This window comes from Bos grunniens, chromosome 10 (genome assembly GCF_055505025.1).
Source record: "Bos grunniens cultivar Pamir isolate PY7600 chromosome 10, Bosgru_T2T1.0, whole genome shotgun sequence".
NCBI lineage: Eukaryota > Metazoa > Chordata > Mammalia > Artiodactyla > Bovidae > Bos > Bos grunniens.
In genome coordinates this window covers 42379812-42404086 of record NC_141174.1, presented here as the reverse complement: position 1 = coordinate 42404086, position 24275 = coordinate 42379812, and the positions used below count along the sequence as shown (strand labels likewise).

The 24275-nt window shown below is 38.6% G+C and overlaps 1 protein-coding gene across 4 annotated transcripts in view; it reads right to left on the bottom strand.

The window, feature by feature from the left end:
* The window catches only part of GALK2 (galactokinase 2), a 154818-nt gene that overhangs the window by 96196 nt on the left and 34347 nt on the right, over window positions 1-24275 (bottom strand). For all 4 annotated transcript variants that reach the window (XM_086320815.1, XM_086320816.1, XM_086320817.1 and 1 more), the window contains exons 2-5: window positions 23268-23356; window positions 19753-19876; window positions 11199-11289; window positions 8235-8381 (exon numbers count right to left, since the gene is read on the bottom strand). In XM_086320815.1, the coding sequence (XP_086176941.1) occupies window positions 8235-8381; window positions 11199-11289; window positions 19753-19876; window positions 23268-23356 (451 nt within the window). The remainder of the gene's footprint in view (window positions 1-8234; window positions 8382-11198; window positions 11290-19752; window positions 19877-23267; window positions 23357-24275) is intronic.

Below are 24275 nucleotides of genomic sequence, written 5' to 3'. Positions count from 1 at the left end.
CTGGAGAATCCCAGGGACCGGGGAGCCTGGTGGGCTGCCGTCTATGGGGTCGCAGAGTTGGACACGACTGAAGTGACTTAGCAGCATGGGCTTTTTCTTATTAGATAGGCTGACCATTCTTTGCTTGCCTTCCTGTCCCTCCATTCTCACGCTTCTCTGTACCACCAGGAAACTGATTTCTGTGAATAACTTCCCTAGCCGTTCCCAACTCACATCTATTCCCACCCCTTTCACTCTTTCCCTGCCTCGTTGCATTTCTGGCAACACTACTCTATAGCTGCAGCTCCTGAAGTATAATGGTTTCAGGTTTTACAGGGAAACCCTTCCATTCATTTCCTATGAAGACACTGACTGATATATAAGCAAAAAAAAAAAAGATTTTGAAATAACTCATCTCTAAAGTCCCTTGCGTTCTTGTGTTCTATAATTTTTATAAGAGTCAAGTATATACTTGGCACTTATCTAAAGACTTTGGGCAAATTTGGGGCTTCTTTTCAGTCAAGATTTCTTCTTACTATAGCAAAGAAACTCTTCAAACAAATATGCTCAGGCCCTAGAAAATATAAGCACTGTCAGTATAACTTAGACTAACATGAAAAGTTAAGACATACATATTGTTCACTTTAAGCAAGGGAGTGAGATAGTCCTGGTAAAGTACATTTGTTTTTGTTTTTAATTTTTAAAAATTTAGTACAATTGACATACATTATATCAGCTTTCAGTTCAGTTCAGTCGCTCAGTTGTGTCCGACTCTGCGACCCCATGGAATGCAGCACACCAGGCTTCCCTGTCCATCACCAACTCCCGGAGCTTGCTCAAACTCATGTCCACAAGTTGGCGATGCCATCCAACCATCTCATCCTCTGTCATCCCCTTCTCCTCCTGCCTTCAATCTTTCCCAGCATCAGGGTCTTTTCCAATGAGTTAGTACCTTGCATCAGGTGGAAGAAGTATTGGAGCTTCACCTTCAGCTTCAGTCCTTCCAATGAACATTCAGGATTGATTTCCTTTAGGGTTGACTGGTTGGATCTCTTTGCAGTCCAACAGACTCTTTAGAGTCTTCTCCAACACCAGAGTTCAAAAGCATCAATTCTTTGGTGCTCAGCTTTGTTTATAGTCCAACTCTCACATCCATACATGACTACTGGAAAACCCATAGCTTTGACTAGATGGACCTTTGTCAGCAAAGTACTGTCTCTGCTTTTTATATTAGCTTTAGGTTATGATATAATGATTCAATATTTGTATGTATTATGAAATGAAATCATCACAAGTTTAACATCCATCACTATACCTGGTTACACAATTTTTTTTTCTTGTGATGAGAACTTTGAAGATTTACTCTCTTAGAAACTTTCAAATAAGAAATACAGCACTATTAACTATAGTCACCATGCTGCACCCCCATTACATATTTATTTAACTGAAAATTTGTACCATTTGATTTCCTTCACCCATTTCACCCATCCCTCACCTCTGGCAACTACTAATCCATTCTCTGTACCTATGAGCTTGGTATTTTATTTTTACTTATTTTTCTTTAGTTGGTGGTGGTCTAGTTGGTAAGTCGTGTTCAACTCTTGCGATCCCATGGACTATGCCCGCCAGGCTCCTCTCTCCATGGGATTCTCCGGGAAGGAATACTGGAATGGGTTGTCATTTCATTCTCCAGGGTATCTTCCTGAGCCAGGAATCAAACCCATGTCTCCTGCATTGCAGGCAGATGATTTACCAACTAAGCTATGAAGGAAGACACCACATATAAATGAAATCATTGATACGACATTTGTCTTTCTCTGTCTGACATTTCACTTTAGCGTAATGCCCTCAAGGCCCATCCATGTTGTCACAAATGGCAAAAGTTTATAGCTAAATAATATTCCATTGTGTATATACACACACCACATCATCTTTATCCATTCATCCATCAATGGTTATAGGCTGTTTCCTTTTCTTGGCTATTGTAAATTATGTATATGGGAATGCACATATCTTTCTGAATCAATGCTTTCCTTTTCTTCAAATAAATACCCAGAATTGAAATTGCTGGATCATATGATCCAACCAGTCCATTCTGAAGAAGATCAGCCCTGGGATTTCTTTGGAAGGAATGATGCTAAAGCTGAAACTCCAGTACTTTGGCCACCTCATGCGAAGAGTTGACTCATTGGAAAAGACTCTGATGCTGGGAGGGATTGGGGGCAGAAGGAGAAGGGGACGATAGAGGATGAGATGGCTGGATGGCATCACTGACTCGATGGACGTGAGTCTGAGTGAACTCTGGGAGTTGGTGATGGACAGGGAGGCCTGGCGTGCTGCGATTCATGGGGTCACAAAGAGTCGGACACGACTGAGCAACTGAACTGAACTGATGACAATTTTAAATTTTTTTTAGGAATCTCCATACTATTTTTATAGTGGCTGCACCAATTTACATTCCCACTAACAGTGAGCAAGGATTCCATTTTCTTCACACACTCATCAACACTTATTAGCTCTTATCTTTTTTATCATAGTCATTCTCACAGATATGATATCTGATTATAGTTTTGATATTCATTTCTCTGATGATTAGTGATGTTGAGCATCCTTTCCTGTGCTTTTTGGCCATTTGTATGTCTCCTTGGGAAAGCTATTCAGATCCTCTGCTCATTTTTTAATTGGATTATTTGGGTTTGGGCTTTTTTTTTTTTTTTTGCTATTGAGCTGTATGTGTTTTTTATATTATTTTTAATATTAACCCCTTGTCAGATATATGATTTGCAAATATTTTCTCCCTATTAGTAGCTTGTCTTTCCATTTCGTTGATGGTTTCCTTTGCTGGCAGAAAGTTTGATATAATTCCTTTGTGTTTTGTTTTTTTGTTTGCTTGTTTTTATTTTGTTTTGTTTGCTTTTGTCACCTTTGCTTTTGGTGTCAAATTCAAAAAATCATCACCAAGACCAATGTCAAAGAGCTTACTGTTTAGGTTTTCTTCTACTACTTTTATGGTTTTAGGTCTTGTATTCAACTCTTTAATATATTTTGTTTTATTTGGGGGGTGTGGTGTAAGATAAAGGTCCATTTTCATTCTTTTGCATGTGACATCCAGTTTTTCCAACACCATTTACTAAAGAGACTGACCCTTACCCATTGTGTTTTCTTGGCTCCTCTATTGTAAACTAATTGACCGAATATGCATGGTTTATTTCTGGACTCTCTATTCTGTTCCATTGATCTATGTATCTGTTTTTATACCCAGTACATTTGCTTTTTTGACTTTGAGACACAGAGACAGCCAGAATTAATTCCAAAGTTACAAGGTTTCTTTTTATGTCCTATTCTTCTTTTCCCTTAGATACTCCACCATCAGAAGGCCAGGAAACTGTGAAAAATAAGTTTTACCAACCCTCCCTTTAAAAAGAATGAATTCCTTGACCTCTGTCCCAACCACAGACACCAGATTATCTCTTTTCCAGGCATATCTAGACTTTTTGTATCCACTGAAGTTTTCTACTTTCTCACCTCTCATAGATCCTTCAATTCATTCCTATTTTAAGCTGCTCTTGTCAAGGTTTTTTTCAGCCTCTTTGATGCTAAATTCAATGTATACTTCTGTCTTACTTAACCTCTCTGCTACTCTTTCATGAAATATTATTTTCCTTATCTTTGCTGTTCCCTGACTTTTCTACTTTTTCCCCCTAAATGTCTGATTGCTCCTCAGTCTCTTCAAGTGGACATCTCTTCCTCTGTCCATCCCTCAAATCTTCATGCTTTTTGGAACTCTGTCTTAGTCTTCCCTATCTTTCTACCTACATTCTTCCACTGGATGGTCTCCTCCACTCCTATGGCTTCAGAAATCAATTACATACTAATGACTCTCAAGTAGACCATGTCAAGTCTGAATATTCCTCCTGGCTTTCAGAGATACTGTTTGTAGCTAAACACTAGGTAACTCCGTCAGTGTGCCCACAAATTCCTCATACTCATTTTGCTTTCCCTTCAAACCTAATTTTTCATCTATATTCCTTATCCCAGTGAAACATACCAAGCCAGAGACCTGGGTATAATCCTTGACTCCCTGGGTTCCACATCCAATAAATAATCAAGTCTTATTGATTCTGTCGGAGACATACCTTAAATCTATCATCTAATTCTCTCCCCATTCTCACTGCTACTTCCCTATAAGTGGCATCTCTCTACTGCTAAGACAATTATCCTCAAGTCTAGACCTTATAATAGACCCAGGGCAATCTTTTCAAAATACAGATATAATCAAGTTATCCTCTTCCTAAAGTCTGCAATGGTTTTACAAACTGCTATCCAAATAAAGCCCAAATTGCTCAACATGGTTTACAAGGCCAACATCTGGTCTCTTACCCTGTATTTCAAATTATTATGTGTCAGTTAAATTAAGCCTTTTTTAGTTCCTCCAACAAGCTATGATCACTCTTACTCTAGACATCTTCACATGATGTTTCCTCCCCCTGTAACATGACTATCCAATGTTATCAGTGTTATCCTGCTATCAGTAGTTCTTTTTTGGCCTATCAGTACTTCTTCTCTAACATCTATGAATTCCTCTGTCTCAGCTTAGATGTACTCAGTTCAGTTCAGTTCAGTCGCTCAGTCGTGTCTGACTCTGTGACTCCACTGACTGCAGCATTCCAGGCCTCCCTGTCCATCACAAACTCCTGGAGTTTACTCAAACTCATGTCCATTGAGTTGGTGAGGCCATCCAACCATCTCATCCTCTGTTGTCCCCTTCTCCTCCCGCCTTCAGTGTTTCCCAGCATCAGGGTCTTTTCCAATTAGTCAGTTCTTCACATCAGGTAGCCAAAGCAATGGAGTTTCAGCTTCAACATCAGTCCTTCCAATGAATATTCAGGACTGATTTCCTTTAAGATGGACTGGTTGGATCTCCTTGCAGTCCAAGGGACTCTCAAGAGTCTTCTCCAACACCACAGTTCAAAAGCATCAATTCTTTGGCACTCAACTTTCTTTATAGTCCAACTCTTACATCCATACATGACTACTGGAAAAACCATAGCTTTGACTAGATGGACCTTTCTTGGCACAGTAATGTCTCTACTTTTTAATATAGCTGTCTAGGTTGGTCATAACTTTTCTTCCAAGGAGCAAACGTCTTTTAATTTCATGGCTGCAGTCACCAGCTGCAGTGAATTTAGAGCCCCAAAAATAAAGTCTGTCGCTGTTTCCACTGTTTCCCCATCTATTTGCCATGAAGAGATGCGACCAGATGCCATGATCTTAGTTTTCTGAATGTTGAGTTTTAAGCCTACTTTTTCACTCTCCTCTTTCAATTTAAGAGACTCTTTTGTTCTTCTTTGCTTTCTGCCATAAGGGTGGTATCATCTGCATATCTGAGGTTATTGATATTTCCCCTGGCAATTTGATTCCAGCTTGTGCTTCATCCAGCCCAGCATTTCTCATGATGTACTCTTCACATAAGTTAAATAAGCAGGGAGAGAATATACAGCCTTGGCGTACTCCTTTCCCAGTATGGAAACAGTCTGTTGTTCCATGTCCAGTTCTAACTGTTGCTTCTTGACCTGCATACAGATTTCTCAAGAGGCAGGTCAGGTAGTCTGGTATTCCAATCTCTTTCAGAATTTTCCACAGTTTGTCGTGATTCACACAGTCAAAGGCTTTGGTGAAATCAATAAAGCAGAAACAGATGTTTTCCTGGAACTCTCTTGCCTTTTCAATGATCCAGTGGATGTTGGCAATTTGATCTCTGGCTCCTCTGCCTTTTCTGAAACCAGCTTGAACATCTGGAAGTTCACGGTTCACGTATTGCTAAAGCCTGGCTTGGAGAATTTTGAGCATTACTTTACTAGCATGTGAGATGAGTGAAATTGTGCAGTAGTTTGAGCATTCTTTGGCATTGCTTTTCTTTGGGATTGGAATGAGAACTGACCTTTTCAGTCCCGTGGCGACTGCTGCATTTTCCAAATTTGCTGGCATGTTGAGTGCAACACTTTCACAGCATCATACTTTAGGATCTGAAATAGCTCAACTGGAATTCCATCACCTCCACTAACTTTGTTTGCAGTGATGCTTCCTAAGGCCCGCTTGACTTCGCATTCCAGGATGTCTGGCTCTAGGTGAGTAATTACACCATCCTGATCATCTGGGTCATGAAGATCTTTTTTGTACAGTTCTTCTGTGTATTCTTGCCACCTCTTAATATCTTCTGCTTCTATTAAGTCCATATCATTTCTGTCCTTTATTGTGCCCATCTTTGCATGAAATGTTCCCTTGGTATCTCTAATTTTCTTGAAGAGATCTCTAGTCTTTCCCATTCTATTGTTTTCCTCTATTTCTTTGCATTGATCGCTGAGGAAGACTTTCTTATCTCTCCTTGCTATTCTTTGGAACTCTGCATCCAAATGGGTATATCTTTCCTTTCCTCCTTTGCTTTTCACTTCTTTTCTCGTCACAGCTATTTGTAAGGCCTCCCCAGACAGCCATTTTGCTTTTTTGCATTTCTTTTTCTTAGGATGGTCTTGATCCCTCTCTTCCTGTACAGTGTCATGAACCTCTGTCCATAGTTCTTCAGGCACTGTTTATCAGATCTAATCCTTTGAATCTATTTCTCACTTCCAGTGTATAATCATAAGGGATTTGATTTAGGTCATACCTGAATGGTCTAGTGGTTTTCCTTACTTTCTTCAAGTCTGAATTTGGCAATAAGGATTTGATGATCTGAGTGACAGTCAGCTCCCGGTTTTGTTTTTGCTGACTGTATAGAGCTTCTCCATCTTTGGCTGCAAAGAATATAATCAATCTGATTTCGATACTGACCATCTGGTGATGTCCATGTATAAAGTCTTCTCTTGTGTTGTTGGAAGAGGGTGTTTGATATGACCCCTGCGTTCTCGGCAAAACTCTATTAGATGTACTATGTTCTCTAAATCTGGATTAGATCTGCTCCCATAGCACACTAGTATCCACTTATCAAACTCTGTTATAGTTGTCTATTCACTCATCTCTATTCCCTTTTTTAGATCATAAGTACTATTAATATGAAGGCTAAAACTATACCTATTATATTAGCAATGCCTTGAACATTAGCTGGCACAAAGTAGGCACTAGGGAAGCAGTGATTGAATGATAAATGAATAAACAAATAAACCACCAGATTAAACATAGCACCAGTGGAAGCAGATTTTACACATGGACTTTCTTTCCCTTACTTTCTCTCTTCTCAAGAAACAAATAACAACAAATTAGTTACCCTTACCTCCAAATAAGCAATTGCTTACAAAGGACTAATTAGTGCATAGTTACAATGGCAGTTAAAGAGAATTCTATTTGAGCCTTTGCTTTCTTCTTCATTTTTCTCTTTCTTCCTACAAATAAAATTTCTGAACTGAAAGTTTAAGCAGATCAAAGAAAGACATGCAGCTGACTTTCTCTTGATCTGCCTGTTGCCCAGTCTATATTCCTAGACATCTACGAATGTGGTAGTACATGTACAAGAGATAAAAAAGAACATATGATAATATTTTTTTTGAACCAGACCTCCAAAACATTAATTAAAGCTGAGCATACCTACTCTGAACTGCGAAATCAGAGATTTATGTGACCTTGTAAAGTTGAGGCTTTCTGACCTCTTGTAGAATTTATGTCTTCTTTAAATAAGCATTTCCTCTTTGCAATGAAGTATTTTTTTCAAGTTTATTTTAGTGACTAAGCTGCTGGTATAAATAGATATGTTATTCAGTTCCTTTATTGCCTGGTTTTCACCCTTTTTACCCATTTCTTGTCAAATATTTAACTGAAGGTTTTGGGTGAAAATAAGCAGGCCCAATTATGAAGGCTAGAATTTCTTCCCTGAAGTTCACTTGTTAATAAGGTGATTTAAAAAGATCTCCATGCATTCAATCTCTCCACTTAATCTAAGAGCATTTTGATACAGCTCTTCACATATTTGCTTACTGTTTGGAAGGTATCAACTACCTTGTAGTTTATCACAAGCAGAACTTGCTAAGTTACAACTCATGCCCCATGTGTGCAGTCCTTTCAGGTAAGACAAAGTTTTTCAATCAAACAAAGGCATTCTAATTTTGAGATTTGAACTCCGGGAGTTGGTGATGGACAGGCAGGCCTGGCGTGCTGCGATTCATGGGGTCGCAAAGAGTCGGACACGACTGAGCAACTGATCTGATCTGATACTAATACTTTAGAAAGAGAGGATTCTATCAGGTTAAATCTTTCAAATTGGTTACCTTGGATAAGTTCATGCCCAGCACTGTGAGTGTCACCAAGCCAGCACAACAGACCAAAGCACTGGAGCTGGAGAGGCCAGAACTCGGTGGGATGTTTCCATCTACCAAGCAGTTCATTCCAGTCAGGTCACTGAGACCAAAGTGTTCCTAGAATAGAAGGAAAAATAGCACTAGTAACTCTGCTTGGATTCAAGGAGTAGCAGAAAGTTCTTTCATTCCTCAGAGAGCAAAAGCCTCACAATGGACTTATGCTACTTATAGAAACAACTTGTGCAATTCAATTTAGTTCAGTCCATACGTGACATTTTATTTAATGGCTGTTGGCCACAGGGCTCTATAATTTGAAGACTAATTTTTACTTTGTTGAACAAAAAGCTACTGATCCATTTCCTAAAATTGCTTTGAATGGTCTTTTTCACGAATATGAATTGATTTAAACAAATATGGAGAAATGTTAAACAATTATAATTCAAGTAGCAAGACAAGAAATACACAATTATTACTGAGGCAGGTTAAATCTCTATATAGCACATCCCAACACTCTGTCATTGTAAAAGTCTAACACCAAGCAGTGGTTTGCTTCTATGCAGTATTCTATGTAATACTTTTCTTCAGAGGACCTTCCAACCTTTCTCAGTTCTATTTTATTTATGGAAAAACCTAGGTACCAAAGAGTAAGAGACTTTCCCAAGATTACATATAGGGAAATGGAAGTAGGACTGAGGTCTCTGATTTCTGGTTGAGAACTTCCCCACTGCGGTCAGAAACCTGGGCCAGCATACTGTCACTGTGATTTAAGGTAAGTCAGCGATATGAGGAAATCCAGATTTTTACCCGAGTTTATAGATACAATTTAGCCATATGGTAGCTTTCAAGACAGCCAAATTAGAATTCAGCCACAAATGAGAATGCAGACTCTTAAAGCAGGGAAACTCTATTTCTACAAAATAGGAAAGTCCAAAAAAATAATCAGACTCTGATCTCAAGATGGAAAGCTCTAAGATACATAGATTAACATGCAGGGTGAGGACACTTAGGATGATATCATATCATATCCTTTGTGCTTTGGGATTAAAAATAAATTCAAGGTCACTTCCTTCTCAAGAAAAAGTACCACCATGTTTACAGATTATTCAAAGGGTTCAAGACCAAAGTACAAAATACTATTATATTACATAATTATGCATTTCATCATACATATTGTTCTAGGGAGAAATTTCAATAAACTAGATAAAATAGCCAAAGTAACAACAAAACTCTGCAAATAAAAGACCAGTTTTTTTCCTTTTTTTTTTTTAATCTCTTTTTCCCCTAAACTGGCGAAACTCATCCACCACAAAAGAAGAGATTTAGTTGGATGTATTTTTCTTCTTGATTTCAAATGATCTAAAAATTTCCTTTCCAGAAATATAAATTATAAACTGAAATATTGCTGCTGCCAATGCCCTTTCACACAGAACATCAGACAGCTTGTTTAAAAAAATCCTTGGAGAATGCTATATATTTAACCATAAACTGATCCACAGGGTGTCTTGAATGTGAATCATACTTACAAACTTATCACGCAATGTTTAAATTAAAATGTACAACAGATTCAAAATGCAAATGGGCTTTGCCAAATTCAGAAATAGTGCTATCCCATAAGGATAACATGTTCAATTTAATATAAACAGATTATCCACTGGAACTTTCTAGTATTTGAATTTGAAGGTTTCTAAAAGGCTAACATTTAAATTACTTCTCTGCCAAACATTCATTACACAGACCTGCTTTTGCACGTAGGCTGTCAAATCAAAAGGGAAGGCTGTAAGACCTGAAATTCTCAAATACAACACAAGGCACATTTGTTCTTTTGGTCACTTTATCCATATGCTACAGAAGGCATGTTGCTACAAGAAAGATGAAATTGTATTTGCCAACAAATGTTTCCAAATACTGTAATTCCCACTAATGCTTGTGACAAGCCAAATGATTTGAAGATTTAAAACCTGCCAGTAACTTTTCCTGTACGTTGTTACCATCTGTCTGGGAAAATGAAAGGAAGGAAGAGATCGGGGCAGGGGAAGAAAGGGAAGTAGAGAGAAAGAAAGATACATACAGAACCACCATAATTAAGAGTACAGGATTATACAACAGAAATAAATGTGATGCATATCTGTAATGGATATGCCACTGAATCCTACGCTACTCATGACAAAGTTTCAGATAGCACCATCAGACAGTAAAGAACACAAGCTCTCTAAAACATGAATTTTAGCAAACAAATAAAATTGACTTAGCAAATCAATTTTCTTTCTTCCTTCACACTTTTTTAATTAGGAGAGAAAGTAGAAATATTTCATCTTCTCATACATGACATTAGAGATATTCAAAGTATTCAGTGTTTCCAGGAAAATCCTTATTTTCCTTATCAAAATCACTATATCTTTTTTTAAACCCCATCTGAAGTAGTAATAACAAAACTAAGTTAGCATTGATTGAATGCCTACTATGTGTCAAGTACTGTATGATCCTTCCAACAACTCTGTTGAAATAATAATAACATATTTCACACACAGCAAATCTGAGACTTAAAGAGTTAAATCAACACAGCTGGGTAGAGTCTAGACTCAAACCCAGGGCTGTCCAGGCCTAAATTCTATTACAGTGTGCACTTACACATCACTAGAAGAAAATGTAAGTACTACTACCAGAATGTATCTTTCAAAAGAAAATTTCAACAAAGATTTGAAAACTAGAACAAAGTATCAAATGCACATGACTTATGAATAGCCACTACAGCCCCTGATGAACACCACCCAGAAACAGTCATATCTACTCTATCCCCTGAAATATGTTCATGAGCAAAACAGAGCAGAAACATCAGCACTGAAAGGAGACAAAAACGATATAGTAAATGAAATAAATCTTGATATAATACATATCATAACCTCAACTGCTAGTAGCTGCTTTATACTGATTTACCTGAATTCCTTTAAATCCACATAGGAAATAGTTGTGCCACAGAGGCTTGGTTTTGTCAATCTGGATGTTATTAGCACTAGTACTGAAGTCCCTGCAAGAGCAAACAACAGTTAATTGAAGTCTAGAGGCTTTGTGCCACAGAATGGATGGCTGACTGCTGCCATCTTGTGCCAGGACAATGACACTGACATTTTATTTTCCATTTGCTTCTCATGTATATACTCCATAGTCTACCCAAAAAACAACAAACATCTCCAGCTGCTAAAAATTAAGAGAAGTTTTGGTGACCTTAATAACGAAACTACTTTCAACTGGCCCTTTTTACTTCCTGAAAGGGAGAGAAATGAATATATTTTAGCATAATCTACACCACTGTATTTCACGATGGCCCTTATTAAGTTGGTATAAACCACATAAATGCTTATCCTTTGGGCCCGCTGTTTGGCATACTTTTTACTAGAACACAAGTACTCAAAGCCTTCTTTCCCCACACTCTCTTCCACCCATCCAATTTTACCATCTGCACAGTTTAAGAAAAAGAAGGAATAAACAAAGCAAATGATGCTTCTAATGGATCATAACTCATTGAGTAAAATGAGATTCCATGATTCTATATGAATATAAAATAACAAATGAATAAATAGCTAAATGAAAGAGAATGGAAAGTACTTCCTTAGAGCAAAACGCCAATTAATAGAAGAAATAATAAAAATCAAAAAATCACTATTTGGCAAACTCCATGACAACCATTGCAGAGTACATCATGAGAAACGCTGGGCTGGAAGAAGCACAAGCTGGAATCAAGATTGCCAGGAGAAATGTCAATGACCTCAGATATGCAGATGACACCACCCTTATGGCAGAAAGTGAAGAGGAACTAAAAAGCCTCTTGATGAAAGTGAAAGAGGAGAGTGAAAATGTTGGCTTAAAGCTCAACATTCAGAAAACGAAGATCATGGCATCCAGTCCTATCACTTCATGGGAAATAGATGGGGAAACAGTGGAAACAATGTCAGACTTTATTTTGGGGGGCTCCAAAATCACTGCAGATGGTGAATGCAGCCATGAAATTAAAAGACACTTACTCCTTGGAAGAAAAGTTATGACCAACCTAGATAGCATATTCAAAAGCAGAGACATTACTTTGCCAACAAAGGTCCGTCTAGTCAAGGCTATGGTTTCTCCAGTGGTCATGTATGGATGCGAGAGTTGGACTGTGAAGAAAGCTGAGCACCGAAGAATTGATGGTTTTGAACTGTGGTGTTGGAGAAGACTCTTGAGAGTCCCTTGGACTGCAAGGAGATCCAAGCAGTCCATTCTGAAGGAGCTCAGCCCTGGGATTTCTTTGGAAGGAATGACGCTAAAGCTGAAATTCCAGTACTTTGGCCACCTCATGCGAAGAGTTGACTCACTGGAAAAGACTGATGCTGGGAGGGATTGGGGGCAGGACGAAAAGGGGACGACAGAGGATGACATGGCTGGATGGCATCACCGACTCGATGGACGTGAGTTTGAATGAACTCCGGGAGATGGTGATGGACAGGGAGGCCTGGCGTGCTGCGATTCATGGGGTCACCAAGAGTCAGACACGACTGAGTGACTGAACTGAACTGAACTGATAACAATCATTTCAGGACGGAATCATCAATGGATGCTAAAGTTACTGAGTAAAAACTTGATGAGAAACAAGATATCTATATAAACTTAAGTATTTCCTTACCAGATACCTGCTGAAAAGGAAAAAAATAGTAACTTGATGGTAATCTGGCAGACAACTCCTTAGCCAAATGATCAAAATTAACAACAGATGAAGGAACATCACATGCCTCCTTGACATGATGCACCGAGGACACATCAGTTAACATGTGGAATTCTTCATACTATTTTTGTGACTTCCTTGAAAGTCGAAAGTTATTTCAAAATGAAAAATAGATAGGCTTCTAAATCAGCCCAAAGAATAAAATATGTGAAGTGGGAGAGGGGTGGAGACCAAGTCAAAAGTGAGGAAATAAGTAACATTCCCACATTGACTGAATGCTCTTCACATATAGCTTACTAAATAACTACTGTGAGCCACTCACTGCAGCAGGTGCCTTCCAAGCATTATCTTAATAACATGGACATATTCTCTCCTAAGAAAAATATGGGATGACCACTTAACCATGCGAGGCATTCACAGGAATATAAAGGTAAAATGTGAAGGGCTTATCTTTTAAGCTTCTGTAATCCAGCCAAGACAGCATGAGCACAAATCACACTCACATTACCACTGTCATGTGATGGTATGTAACATGGGGTGGGACGCAAGGCCAAGAGGGCACCTGTTGGGCTGCACTCCATTGGCCTGCAAATCTTGTAGCTGCCCAGGCTTGAGATCGAAGAAAGAGCCTAGATACAGCAACAGAGGTATCAATGGTTTATTGGATCGAGGATCTTACAAGTCTACAGCAAAACATGCAGCCCCACTGTGTACAGCAGACGAAAGGCAAGACATGGCAGTAATCTTTCTATTCAGGGAAGAAGGAGGCTACCATTTATAGGGGGAATTGCTGTCAGGTTGGCTCATCAGTTACTGGGGAAACCAGCAGCTGGGATCTGTGGCAAGCTGATGATTAAGCACTAATTAAGCCCTATGATTAGGGTACAGGTGAAGCGGGGACTGGTATAGCAGATGTACAGAGAGCAAGAGAATAGCCATTTTGAATGGCCTGATCATACAACAATTTTTATAGTTGGCACATTAGAGTATAAATGGGAGACTTTCCTGGAGGCTCAGAGAGATCTAGTGACTCTCCAGGGAGCTAAACAGCCTGACTCCAGCTCTCAAACACTTTACTATTACCCACAGGAATTAAAATTTATTGACTATAGTCAATAAGAGGTCCCAGAATTTGGAAAGCAGAAAAGATTATGTTAGCAAAACTGAATGGGCTCTGTCCCAAGATAACCAGATCTTGGAAGTCACCACAAAGAAAAAACAAGGAAGAAGGCTGGGGGACAAGGGGGATGGTATACTAGGGAAACTAGTAGAGGAGGAACTTTGTGCATATGTAGGAAGTTAGATGAGAAACATCAAAGAAAATGCTAACAATCCCCGATCTAATTCCTTCAGACTTAGAAACATAGCTTAAAAACCACAATGTAATATAACCACACATTTAAGAAAGTGGATAAAACATTTAAAAAAACATGTTGGCAAACATATGGAGCAACTGGAACTCCAATACAGTGGTGTGCGAATGTAAAATTATACAACCACTTTCAAAAACAGGCAAATTCTTAAGATAAACCAGACAGTCCACACCTGGGTATTTACCGAACAAAACATGCATCCATACATAGATTTGTACACAAATATTCATAGCAGGTCATACCTGGATGGTCTAGTGGTTTTCCTTACTTTCTTCAATTTAAGTCTTAATTTGGCAAAAAAGAGTTCATGTTCTGAGCCATAGTCAGCTCTCAGTCTTGTTTTTGATAACTGTATAGAGCTTCTCCATCTTTGGCTGCAAAGAATATAATCAATCTGAATTTGGTATTGACCATCTGGTGATGTCCACATGTAGAGTCTTCTCTTGTGTTGTTGGAAGGGGGTGTTTGCTATGATCAGTGCATTCTCTTGGCAAAACTCTGTTTGCCTTTGCCCTGCTTCATTTTGTACTCCAAGGTCAAATCTGTCTGTTACTCCAGGTATCTCTCGACTTGCTACTTTTAAATTCCAGGCCCCTATAATAAAAAGGACATCTTTTGGGGATGTTAGTTCTAGAAGGTCTTATAGGTCTTCATAGAACCGTTCAACTTCAGTTTCTTCAGCATTACTGGTCAGGGCATAGACTTGGATTACTGTGATATTGAATGGTTTGCCTTGGAAATGAACAGAGATCATTCTGTCGTTTTTAGAGATTCCATCTAAGTTCTGCATTTCAGACTCTTTTGTTAACTATGATGGCTATTCCATTTCTTCAAAGGGATTCTTGCCCACAGTGGTAGATATAATGGCCATCTGAGTTAAATTCCCCCATTCCAATCCAATTTAGTTTGCTGATTCCTAAAATCTTGATGTTCGCTTTTGCTGTCTTCTGTTTGACCACTTCCAAATTGCCTTGATTCATGGACCTAACATTCCAGGTTCCTATGCAATATTGCTCTTTGCAGCATTGGATTTTACTTCAATCAGCAGTCACATCCACAACTGGGTGCTGTTTTTGCTATGGCTCCATCTCTTCATTCTTTCTGGAATTATTTCTCCACTGATCTCCAATGGCATATTGGGCACCTACTAACCTGGGGAGTTCATCTTGCAGTGTCCAATCTTTTTGCCCCTTCATACTTTTCAGGGTAGCAAAGAGATACAAGGGATTATTAGATATGACAGAATGTCTGAAGAACCATGGACGGAGGTTCATGACATTTTATAGGAGGCAGAGATCAAGACCATCCCCAAGAAAAAGATACACAAAAAGGCAAAATGGTTGTCTGAGGAGACCTTACAAATAGCTGTGAAAAGAAGTGAAAGGCAAAGGAGAAAAGGAAAGATATACCCATTTGAATGCAGAGTTTCAAAGAATAGCAAGGAGAGATAAGAAAGCCTTCCTCAGTGATCAGTGCAAAGAAATAGAGGAAAACAATAGAATGGGAAAGACTAGAGATCTCTTCAAGAAAATTAGAGATACCAAGGGAACATTTCATGCCAAGATGGGCACAATAAAAGACAGAAATGGTATGGACCTAACAGAAGCAGAAGATACTAAGAAGTGGCAAGAATACACAGAAGAACTGTACAAAAAAGATCTTCACAACCCAGATAACCACGAGATAGCACCTACAGCCAGATATCCTGGAATGCGAAGTCAAGTGGGCCTTAGGAGGCATCACTATGAACAAAGCTAGTGGAGGTAATGGAATTCCATTGAGCTATTTCAAATCCTAAAAGATGATGCTGTGAAAGTAATGCACTCATATGCCAGCAAATTTAGAAAACTCAGCAGTGGCCACAGGACTGAAAAAGGTCAGTTCTCATTCCAATCCCAAAGAAAGGCAATGCCAAAGAATGCTCAAACTACCGCACAATTTCACTCATTTCACATGCTAACAAAGTAAAATTCTCCAAGCCAGGCTTCAACAGTACCTGAACTGTGAACTTCCAGATGTTCAAGCTGGATTTAGAAAAGACAGAGGAACCAGAGATCAAATTGCCAACATCTATTGGATCATCAAAAAGGCAAGAGAGTTCCAAAAAATCATATATTTCTGCTTTATTGACTTTGCCAAAGCCTTTGACTGTGTATATCACAACAAACTGTGGAAAATTCTTAAACAGATGGGACTACCAGACCACCTTACCTGCCTCCTGAGAAATCTGTATGCAGGTCAAGAAGCAACAGTAAGAACCAGACACGGAACAAAAGACTGTTTCCAAATTGGGAAAGGAGTACGTCAAGGCATTATATTGTCACCCTGCTTATTTAATTTATATGCAGAGAACATCATGAGAAATGCTGGCCTGGATGAAACACAAGCTGGAATCAAGATTGCCGGGAGTTTAAATATCAATAACCTCAAATATGCAGACGACACCACCCTTATGGCAGAAAGCAAAGAAAAACTAAAGAGCCTCTTGATGAAAGTGAAAGAGGAGAATGAAAAAGTTGGCTTAAAACTCAACATTCAGAAAACTAAGATCATGGCATCCAGTCCCATCATTTCATGGCAAATAGATGGGGAAACAGTGGAAACAATGACAGACTTTATTTCGGGGGGGGCCTCCAAAATCACTGCAGATGGTGACTGCAGCCATGAAATTAAAAGACGCTTGACCCTTGGAAGAAAAGTTATGACCAACATAGACAGCATATTAAAAAGCAGAGACATTACGTTGCCAACAAAGGTCTATCTAGTCAAGGCTATGGTTTTTCCAGTGGTCATGTTTGGATGCAAGAGTTGGACCAAAAAGAAAGCTGAGCACCAAAGAATTGATGCTTTTGAACTATGGTGTTGGGAGAAGACTCTTGAGAGTCCCTTGGACTGCAAGGAGATCCCACCAGTCCATCCTAGAGGAATTCAGTCCTGAATATTCATTAGAAGGACTGATGCTGAAGCTGAAGTTCCAATACTTTGGCCACTTTATGGGAAGAACTGACTCATTTGAAAAAGACCCTGATACTGGGAAAGACTGAAGGCAGGAGGAGATGGGGACAACAGAGGATGAGACGGTTGGATGCCTTCACCAACTCAGTGGACCTGAGTTTGAGTAAACTCTGGGAGTTGGTGATGGACAGGGAGGCCTGGCGTGCTGCATTCCATGGGGTAGCAAGAGTCGGACACAACTGAGCGACTGAACTGAACTGAACTGATTCATAGCAGAATTATTCATAATAGCCAAAAGCTAGAAATAATCCAAATATTCATCAATGGTGAATAAATAAATTATGGGTTCTTCATGCAATGCATGCTAGACATGTGGACAGTTCTGGAAAGCATGATGCATGTGTCCTAAGGGTCCAGTGAAGTAAAGCCCCTTATTTACACAGGAGCTACCTGCCTTGATAATTCACCTCTGCTTCCCTAGTTGAGTCTCCATCCTCTTTCACTACTGCTCCTGGCACTATTTCCCAAATGCTCTCCCTCCTTCCACGTCTATCTCAGGCTCTGCTTTTGTGGGGAAAAAAGTGAAATTCCCACATTTAACATGTGGGAGTGTTAAGTGAATCTGAATAAATCAATATAACAAATTATGGCACCCAGTTTTAAATGGTTACAATGACACAAAATTGTATTTGAGATAATGTAAGATTTTCTTCAAAGGGTCCTGCTGCTGCTAAGTTGCTTCAGTCGTGTCCGACTCTGTGCGGCCCCATAGACGCCAGCCCACCAGGTTCCCCCATCCCTAGGATTCTCCAGGCAAGAACACTGGAGTGGGTTGCCATTTCCTTCTCCAATGCATGAAAGTGAAAAGTGAAAGTGAAGTCGCTCAGTCGTGTCCGACTCTTTGTGACCCCCATGGACTGCAGCCTACCAGTCTCCTCTGCCCATGGGATTTTCCAGGCAAGGGTACTGGAGTGGGTTGCCATTGCCTTCTCCTTGCTAAGTCACTTCAGTCATGTCCGACTCTGTGCGATCCCATAGACGGCAGCCCACCAGGCTCCCCCGTCCCTGGGATTCTCCAGGCAAGAACACTGGAGTGGGTTGCCATTTCCTTCTCCATGCCTTCTCCTTAAAGGGTCCTGAATGTACATAACATCTCAATCATGCAAAATAAACAGAAAAATGACCTTTCACAATAACTTTCACCTAAAAGTCAGGAATTTTTATTGTCTTGCATAACCTGGTATAGATACATATAAAATATTTGCTGAATGAATGAATATTACTGCAAGCAAACTGTCCAATGAACAATAAGCCAAAAATATAATGTGCTAATTACATGCCAAGACCTTTTATTATAATTAACAAACCAGGTCCTGCTTACTGGACTTATCCCAGGAATGTAAAGAGTTCAACATTGGAAAATACATTGGTATAATTCATAATATCTTAAAACTTATCTTCAATACTACACAAGCATTTAATAAAATCCAATAATCATTAAGTGACTTTTTTAATCTTAGTAAATCAAGAATTAAAAAACAACAACAGGGAATTCCCTGGTGGTCCAGTTGTTAGGACTTGGCACTTTCACTGCCAGGGCCAAGGTTTTAATCCCTGGTCAGGAACTAAGATTCCACAAGTCACGTGGTATAGCCAAAACAGTAAAAACAACAACAAAAATATGCCCTTAACTTGATAAAGCATATGTACTAGAAACATATATCTACTGTGTTCCAGACTCTATGTTTGACACTGAGGCTAGAGTACTGGAGAGGTAACACTACCTGAAGTCACAGAGCTTACAATCTATGGGAATACGGGCAAGTAAGCAGATAATGATTATACAACATGGTAAGATGTTATGATAAGAGAATGAGAGGGTGGCCTAGTAATACAAGAAAGGCATACACCTTGACTTTGCTAGAGATAGTTAAGCTCAACAGATGATACATATCTTCTGGGCAAAGGGTTATTTTCATCCTTTTTTGACCCAGTATCTAAAATAATGTCAGACACACAATACATCTTGAGTAAATGTTTCTCAGACTTTCCAGGTGGTTCAGTGGTAAAGAATCCACCTGCCAATGCAGGAGACATAGGTTCAATCCCTGGGTGAAGAAGATCCCCTGGAGAAGGAAATGGCAATCCACTCTAGTACTCTTGCCTGGGAAATCCCATGGATAAAGGAGCCTGGCAAGCTACAGTCCATGGGGTAGTAAAGAGTTGGACACAACTTAGTGACTAAACAACAACAATAAATGTTTCTTAAGTAAATGAACAAAATGAACAAATATTAAATAGGAACAGATTCTTTTGAAGTCAGATACAAATTTTCAATAAATTAAATGACTTATTATAAATTTGATATTACCTAAAGATACCATTTGAGTACAAATACAAAGACACACACGTATACCCATGCACACACCACACATACACATACACGGTAGCAATTCTAAATACTCACGGGTACAAGGGATTGGTATTGGCCAGCTGGAGAACATGTGTTTTCACAGGTTCCACAGCTATTAACATATCTTGTTCTACAGCCATAGGAAGAACAGAATATCCACAGTAATCTATATGCTCTCCTAGAATAAAGAGAAAGCATTTTTTAATCATTGCTGGCATATGAAACATGAGAAACTCAAGTAAGTTGACATATAGGAAAAACTTGACCACTAGCCTGGTTTTAACAAAAAATAAAAATACTAAAGGCAGAAAGTGATTCAATTTTCTTTCTCTCACTGACATCTGAACCAGGAACTTTTGCTAGAATAAGTATATTAGTTATTAGTTTCTGCTAATATTTCAACTTCTTTAAATATTTGCAAGTTTTTTCCACTTTCTAATTCATAATAATTATATTTGAATATTTATGTTTTGTGACTAGTTATATGGAGCATCAAGAAAAGCAATGTCTCCTTTCTCTGTTGCTCCTTTGTATTAACTTATTCAATATGGACAATGGAAACCTTTAGCATCCTCTCTCTTATATTAATATTACGCGAGTACCACTCTTTTCCTTACTAGCCAATGAACTCACTATGGTGAAGACTTGCTTTATTTATCTTTGTGGCCCAATAAAATGCCTAACAAATTAGATAGACACTGATTAGTTGTGTTGAATGTGCTAGACATAGCTAGGATAAGGAAAAGGAAGCTAGAAAAAAATATTTAATTTTATATGTAATAGGGAAATAGAAAACTATTCATTCTAATTCCTCTATGAATCATCAGCAGGAATTTTTTTGCCTGCTACCCCATAATGTTTCCTCCAAATTACTCATTTAAACTCAAGGTTTTTATTCATAATATTAAAAGAAAATAACAATTCAAGAAAGATGAGCTAAGCAAGCTCACTTATATATTCCTGAGACTGGTTTGTATATCTGATTGTTTCTCCTGCATTGGCAGGCAGGTACTTTACCACTAGCGCCACCTGGGAAGCCCTATCTGCTTGCTTCTATGGCAGACATTGATCAACTAAGAAACATAAAATGTACAAAAGACAATTCAACCGCCTGATTACATTTTTAAATAAATATGATTCTACATATTATTCCAGGCAGAACTCTTTTGTTTCTACACTGATGTGTCCTTTAAGAAAATTAGAGTTGTTGTCTTTTTTAATGAATTGACAACGATGAGTGAACAAATCAAATGACAATTCAAAGTTGTCTTTCTCCCCAAATTCCTTCAAAACTACAATGTAGGACAGTGGTTCACAAACAGAAAATGCATATTTGAATAAGTAGAATTCTAGGGAGGTACCAGATTTTGTTGGGAAGGCTACAGTGTGAATGACAGCCTTCTGAGAATGAAGACTCCTCCCTTTGCAAAAACTAATGGAACCCATCCTGGGGAGCAAGAACTGTTGGCAAGTAAGGAAAAAAACAATGATTACCTTTTAGACACTTTAACAGAAAATATAATAATTCTTTTAATAAAGATTGAAATTCATTTCATCCTAAGAACTAATTAAATAACTATCTTAGAACATAATCCCCCTCCTTTTCTTAAAATGAGATAGTCAGCATTCATTGAGTAAGAATTACTTACTCAGGAAAATTGTTACTCCCCAAACTAAGTGAAACTTGGCTCTCCTCTGAGGATACTGATGCTTTGCAATTCTCTCTCAGTAGCATGGAGTTGGTGATAACCTCCTCCCAACTCTGCTGTTTCCAGGACTTTTTCCTGTCCTGTGCTTTGGAGGTTCAAACCACATTTTCTCGTCTCCACCACATTCATCTCTGACTATCTTAGACATCTGCTCCTCTCTGAAGACCTTTGCATCTCATTCCACTCTCTCCATCCCAATCTTGTAAAACAACTCAGTCCAAGGCCCCAGTTTCCTAATGCCTTGACCTCTGCAGAACTTGACTTCCTCTCTGCTTCAACTATCTTACTTAAATGGTCTTGACAAATCCAGTAATGACCATAGAACTCCTTATCACCTAGAACTTTTCTATCTATGGATTTTTGTTCCAAATATCACATTCTGTACTAAAACTTTCCAAAGTGCCATTTCTCTTATTCAGTTTATCCTACTTAACCTGTTTTTCAGATTCAGTTCTTTGCCCTCTGTAACCTATAGGCTCCCTCTTACCTTTATTTTTCTACCTAGCATATTTTCCAGGGTTCATTACTTCATCTACCCCTTCTGACAGTATTAGCAACTTCTGGATGGCATTGTCATTCTCTGTAACCTCCGTCCAAAACAAAACTCTAAAGCTAGATCGAATGTAGGCAACTTGGACTAGCTGAAAGGCAGTGGGGAAATGAACAAACCTGCAGATTGTTATTGCTACAATTCCATGGTCTCCAGCTCTAACCAGATCTGACTGTTACAAGCAAACTTTTTCTTTTTTTCCAGTTATCTCCCTCTCCCATCCTTGACAAAGCTGTTTCAAACATTCTGCCATCTCTTTAAACATCCAACACTTTCAACCTTCCCCCAAAAGGACTCCCTCAACCTTCTATACCAAAATTATACATTTATTTACATCAACCTGCATCCTTTTTACTCCCACCTTCTGTTTAAAAAGACTCAAAGTAGCCCTCTTTCTATGTTGTAGATACCAACCCTTCTTGCCCTCTTGAGAATCCTTCTCTATCTCTTCTTTTCTCAGATATCTTTGATCTCTTTCTCTCCACTGACTTTACTCAATTCCCCTTTTCTACCCCATTTAACCATGTTCAAATATCTCATATTTTTAAAATCCTCCATATATGCTTGAAAATCAGCTTTCCTGAGTTAATAATTGAAGCTACATTTTGGGTACATGGGAGTTCGTTATACTATTTCAACTAACTTTTTTGTATGCTTATAAAAGAATCCACCTGCAATGTGGGAGACATGGGTTCGATCCCTGGGTTGGGAAGATCCCCTGGAGAAAGGAAAGGCTACCCACTCCAGTATTCTGGCCTGGAGAATTCCATGGACACACTCTATGGGGTCATAAAGAGTTGGACACAACTGAGCGACTTTCACTTTCACTTTCCAGTATACAAAGTTTTCTTTTTAATCCTCCTTTGATTTGGAATTTTCTCAGTTCTCTTGATAAAACATTCATTCATTCAGATATTCATTCTCTAGGCCACCACATTTTTAAAAGCAAGGGATTATTGGGCTTCCCTGTATTCTTCTAATCCAATGAATAAATGTAAAACCACCAAAATTATTCACTGTAGTCAAAAAACTTAACCTGCAACCCAGAAAAATCTTTCTATCTTTCATGAAAATAATGGGAACAACCAGGTTTCAACAAACTTCTGAATTTTAAAAATGAATGGACAAAACTAACATCAATAAATGGACTGGGAAAGATGAAAATATTGTATTTTCTTATGAAAAAAGCTTAACTTGCTATAGTAGATACATGGGAAACATTCTATTTTTCCAGTTCTCCTGATATATTAACAAAAATTTGGATCTTATCAAAGGAGGAAAAAAATTAAGAAAAAGAACTTTCTACATACCTATTATATTGACTCTTCCTGGTGCTCGAACATAAAACTTGGGAATAGATCCAAACTTAGAATTAAACATCTCTTTTAGCTTCAGCAATCTGAAAACAAGAGTAGCATATTTCATAATATCCAGATAATAGAAAAACCTGTGATACACACACACACCCACAAACACCACACAGATAGTTCATATACATCACCACTATTATCTTTAAAAATAATGAAAGCAAGCTATTTTACTGACACTTCTTTGAAAATCCCTGGATGAAACAATCTATAACCCCCTAAGTGACACAAGAGTATAGCTAAGCACACAGAAGAGTAAAAAATTTAATACAGACATACACAAAGAAAAACTTCTTTCCTTCAATTATGAAGAATATAACCTTCTGTATAATTTCTAAATAATATTCAGAGAAGAATCTCTTGATACTAAAAAATGTAGCCATGGAGTACTGTATCAGTTTCCTAGGGTTGCCACAATAAAGCTTCACAAACTGGATGACTTGAAACAGCAGAAATTTATTGTCTCTGAGTTCTAGAGACCAGCAGTCCAAAATCAGAGTTTGGCAGCACCTCTGAAAACCTCTGAAACCTAGAGGGGAAAATCCTTCCCTGCCTCTTTTTAGTCTCTGATGGTGACCATCAGTTCTTGGCATTCCTTGGCTGGCAACTGCATCACTCCACTGTCTGCTTATGTTATCACATGTAATTCCCTCTGTGTGTCTCATCTGTGACTGCTTTTCATTCTTATAGGCCATCAGACTTACTGGATGTGTGTGTGTGTGTGTGTGTGTGTGTGTGTGGGCGCACATGCACATGCACATGTATGCATGTACGTGTGTTAGTTGCTCAGTCATGTCCGACTATTTGCAACCTCCTGGACTATAGCCCACCAGGATCCTCTGTCCATGGAATTTTCCAGGAAAGAGTACTGGAGGGGTAGCCATTCCCTTCCCCAGGGGATCTTCCTGACCCAGGGATTGAACCTGAGTCTTCTGCTTTTCAATTCAATAT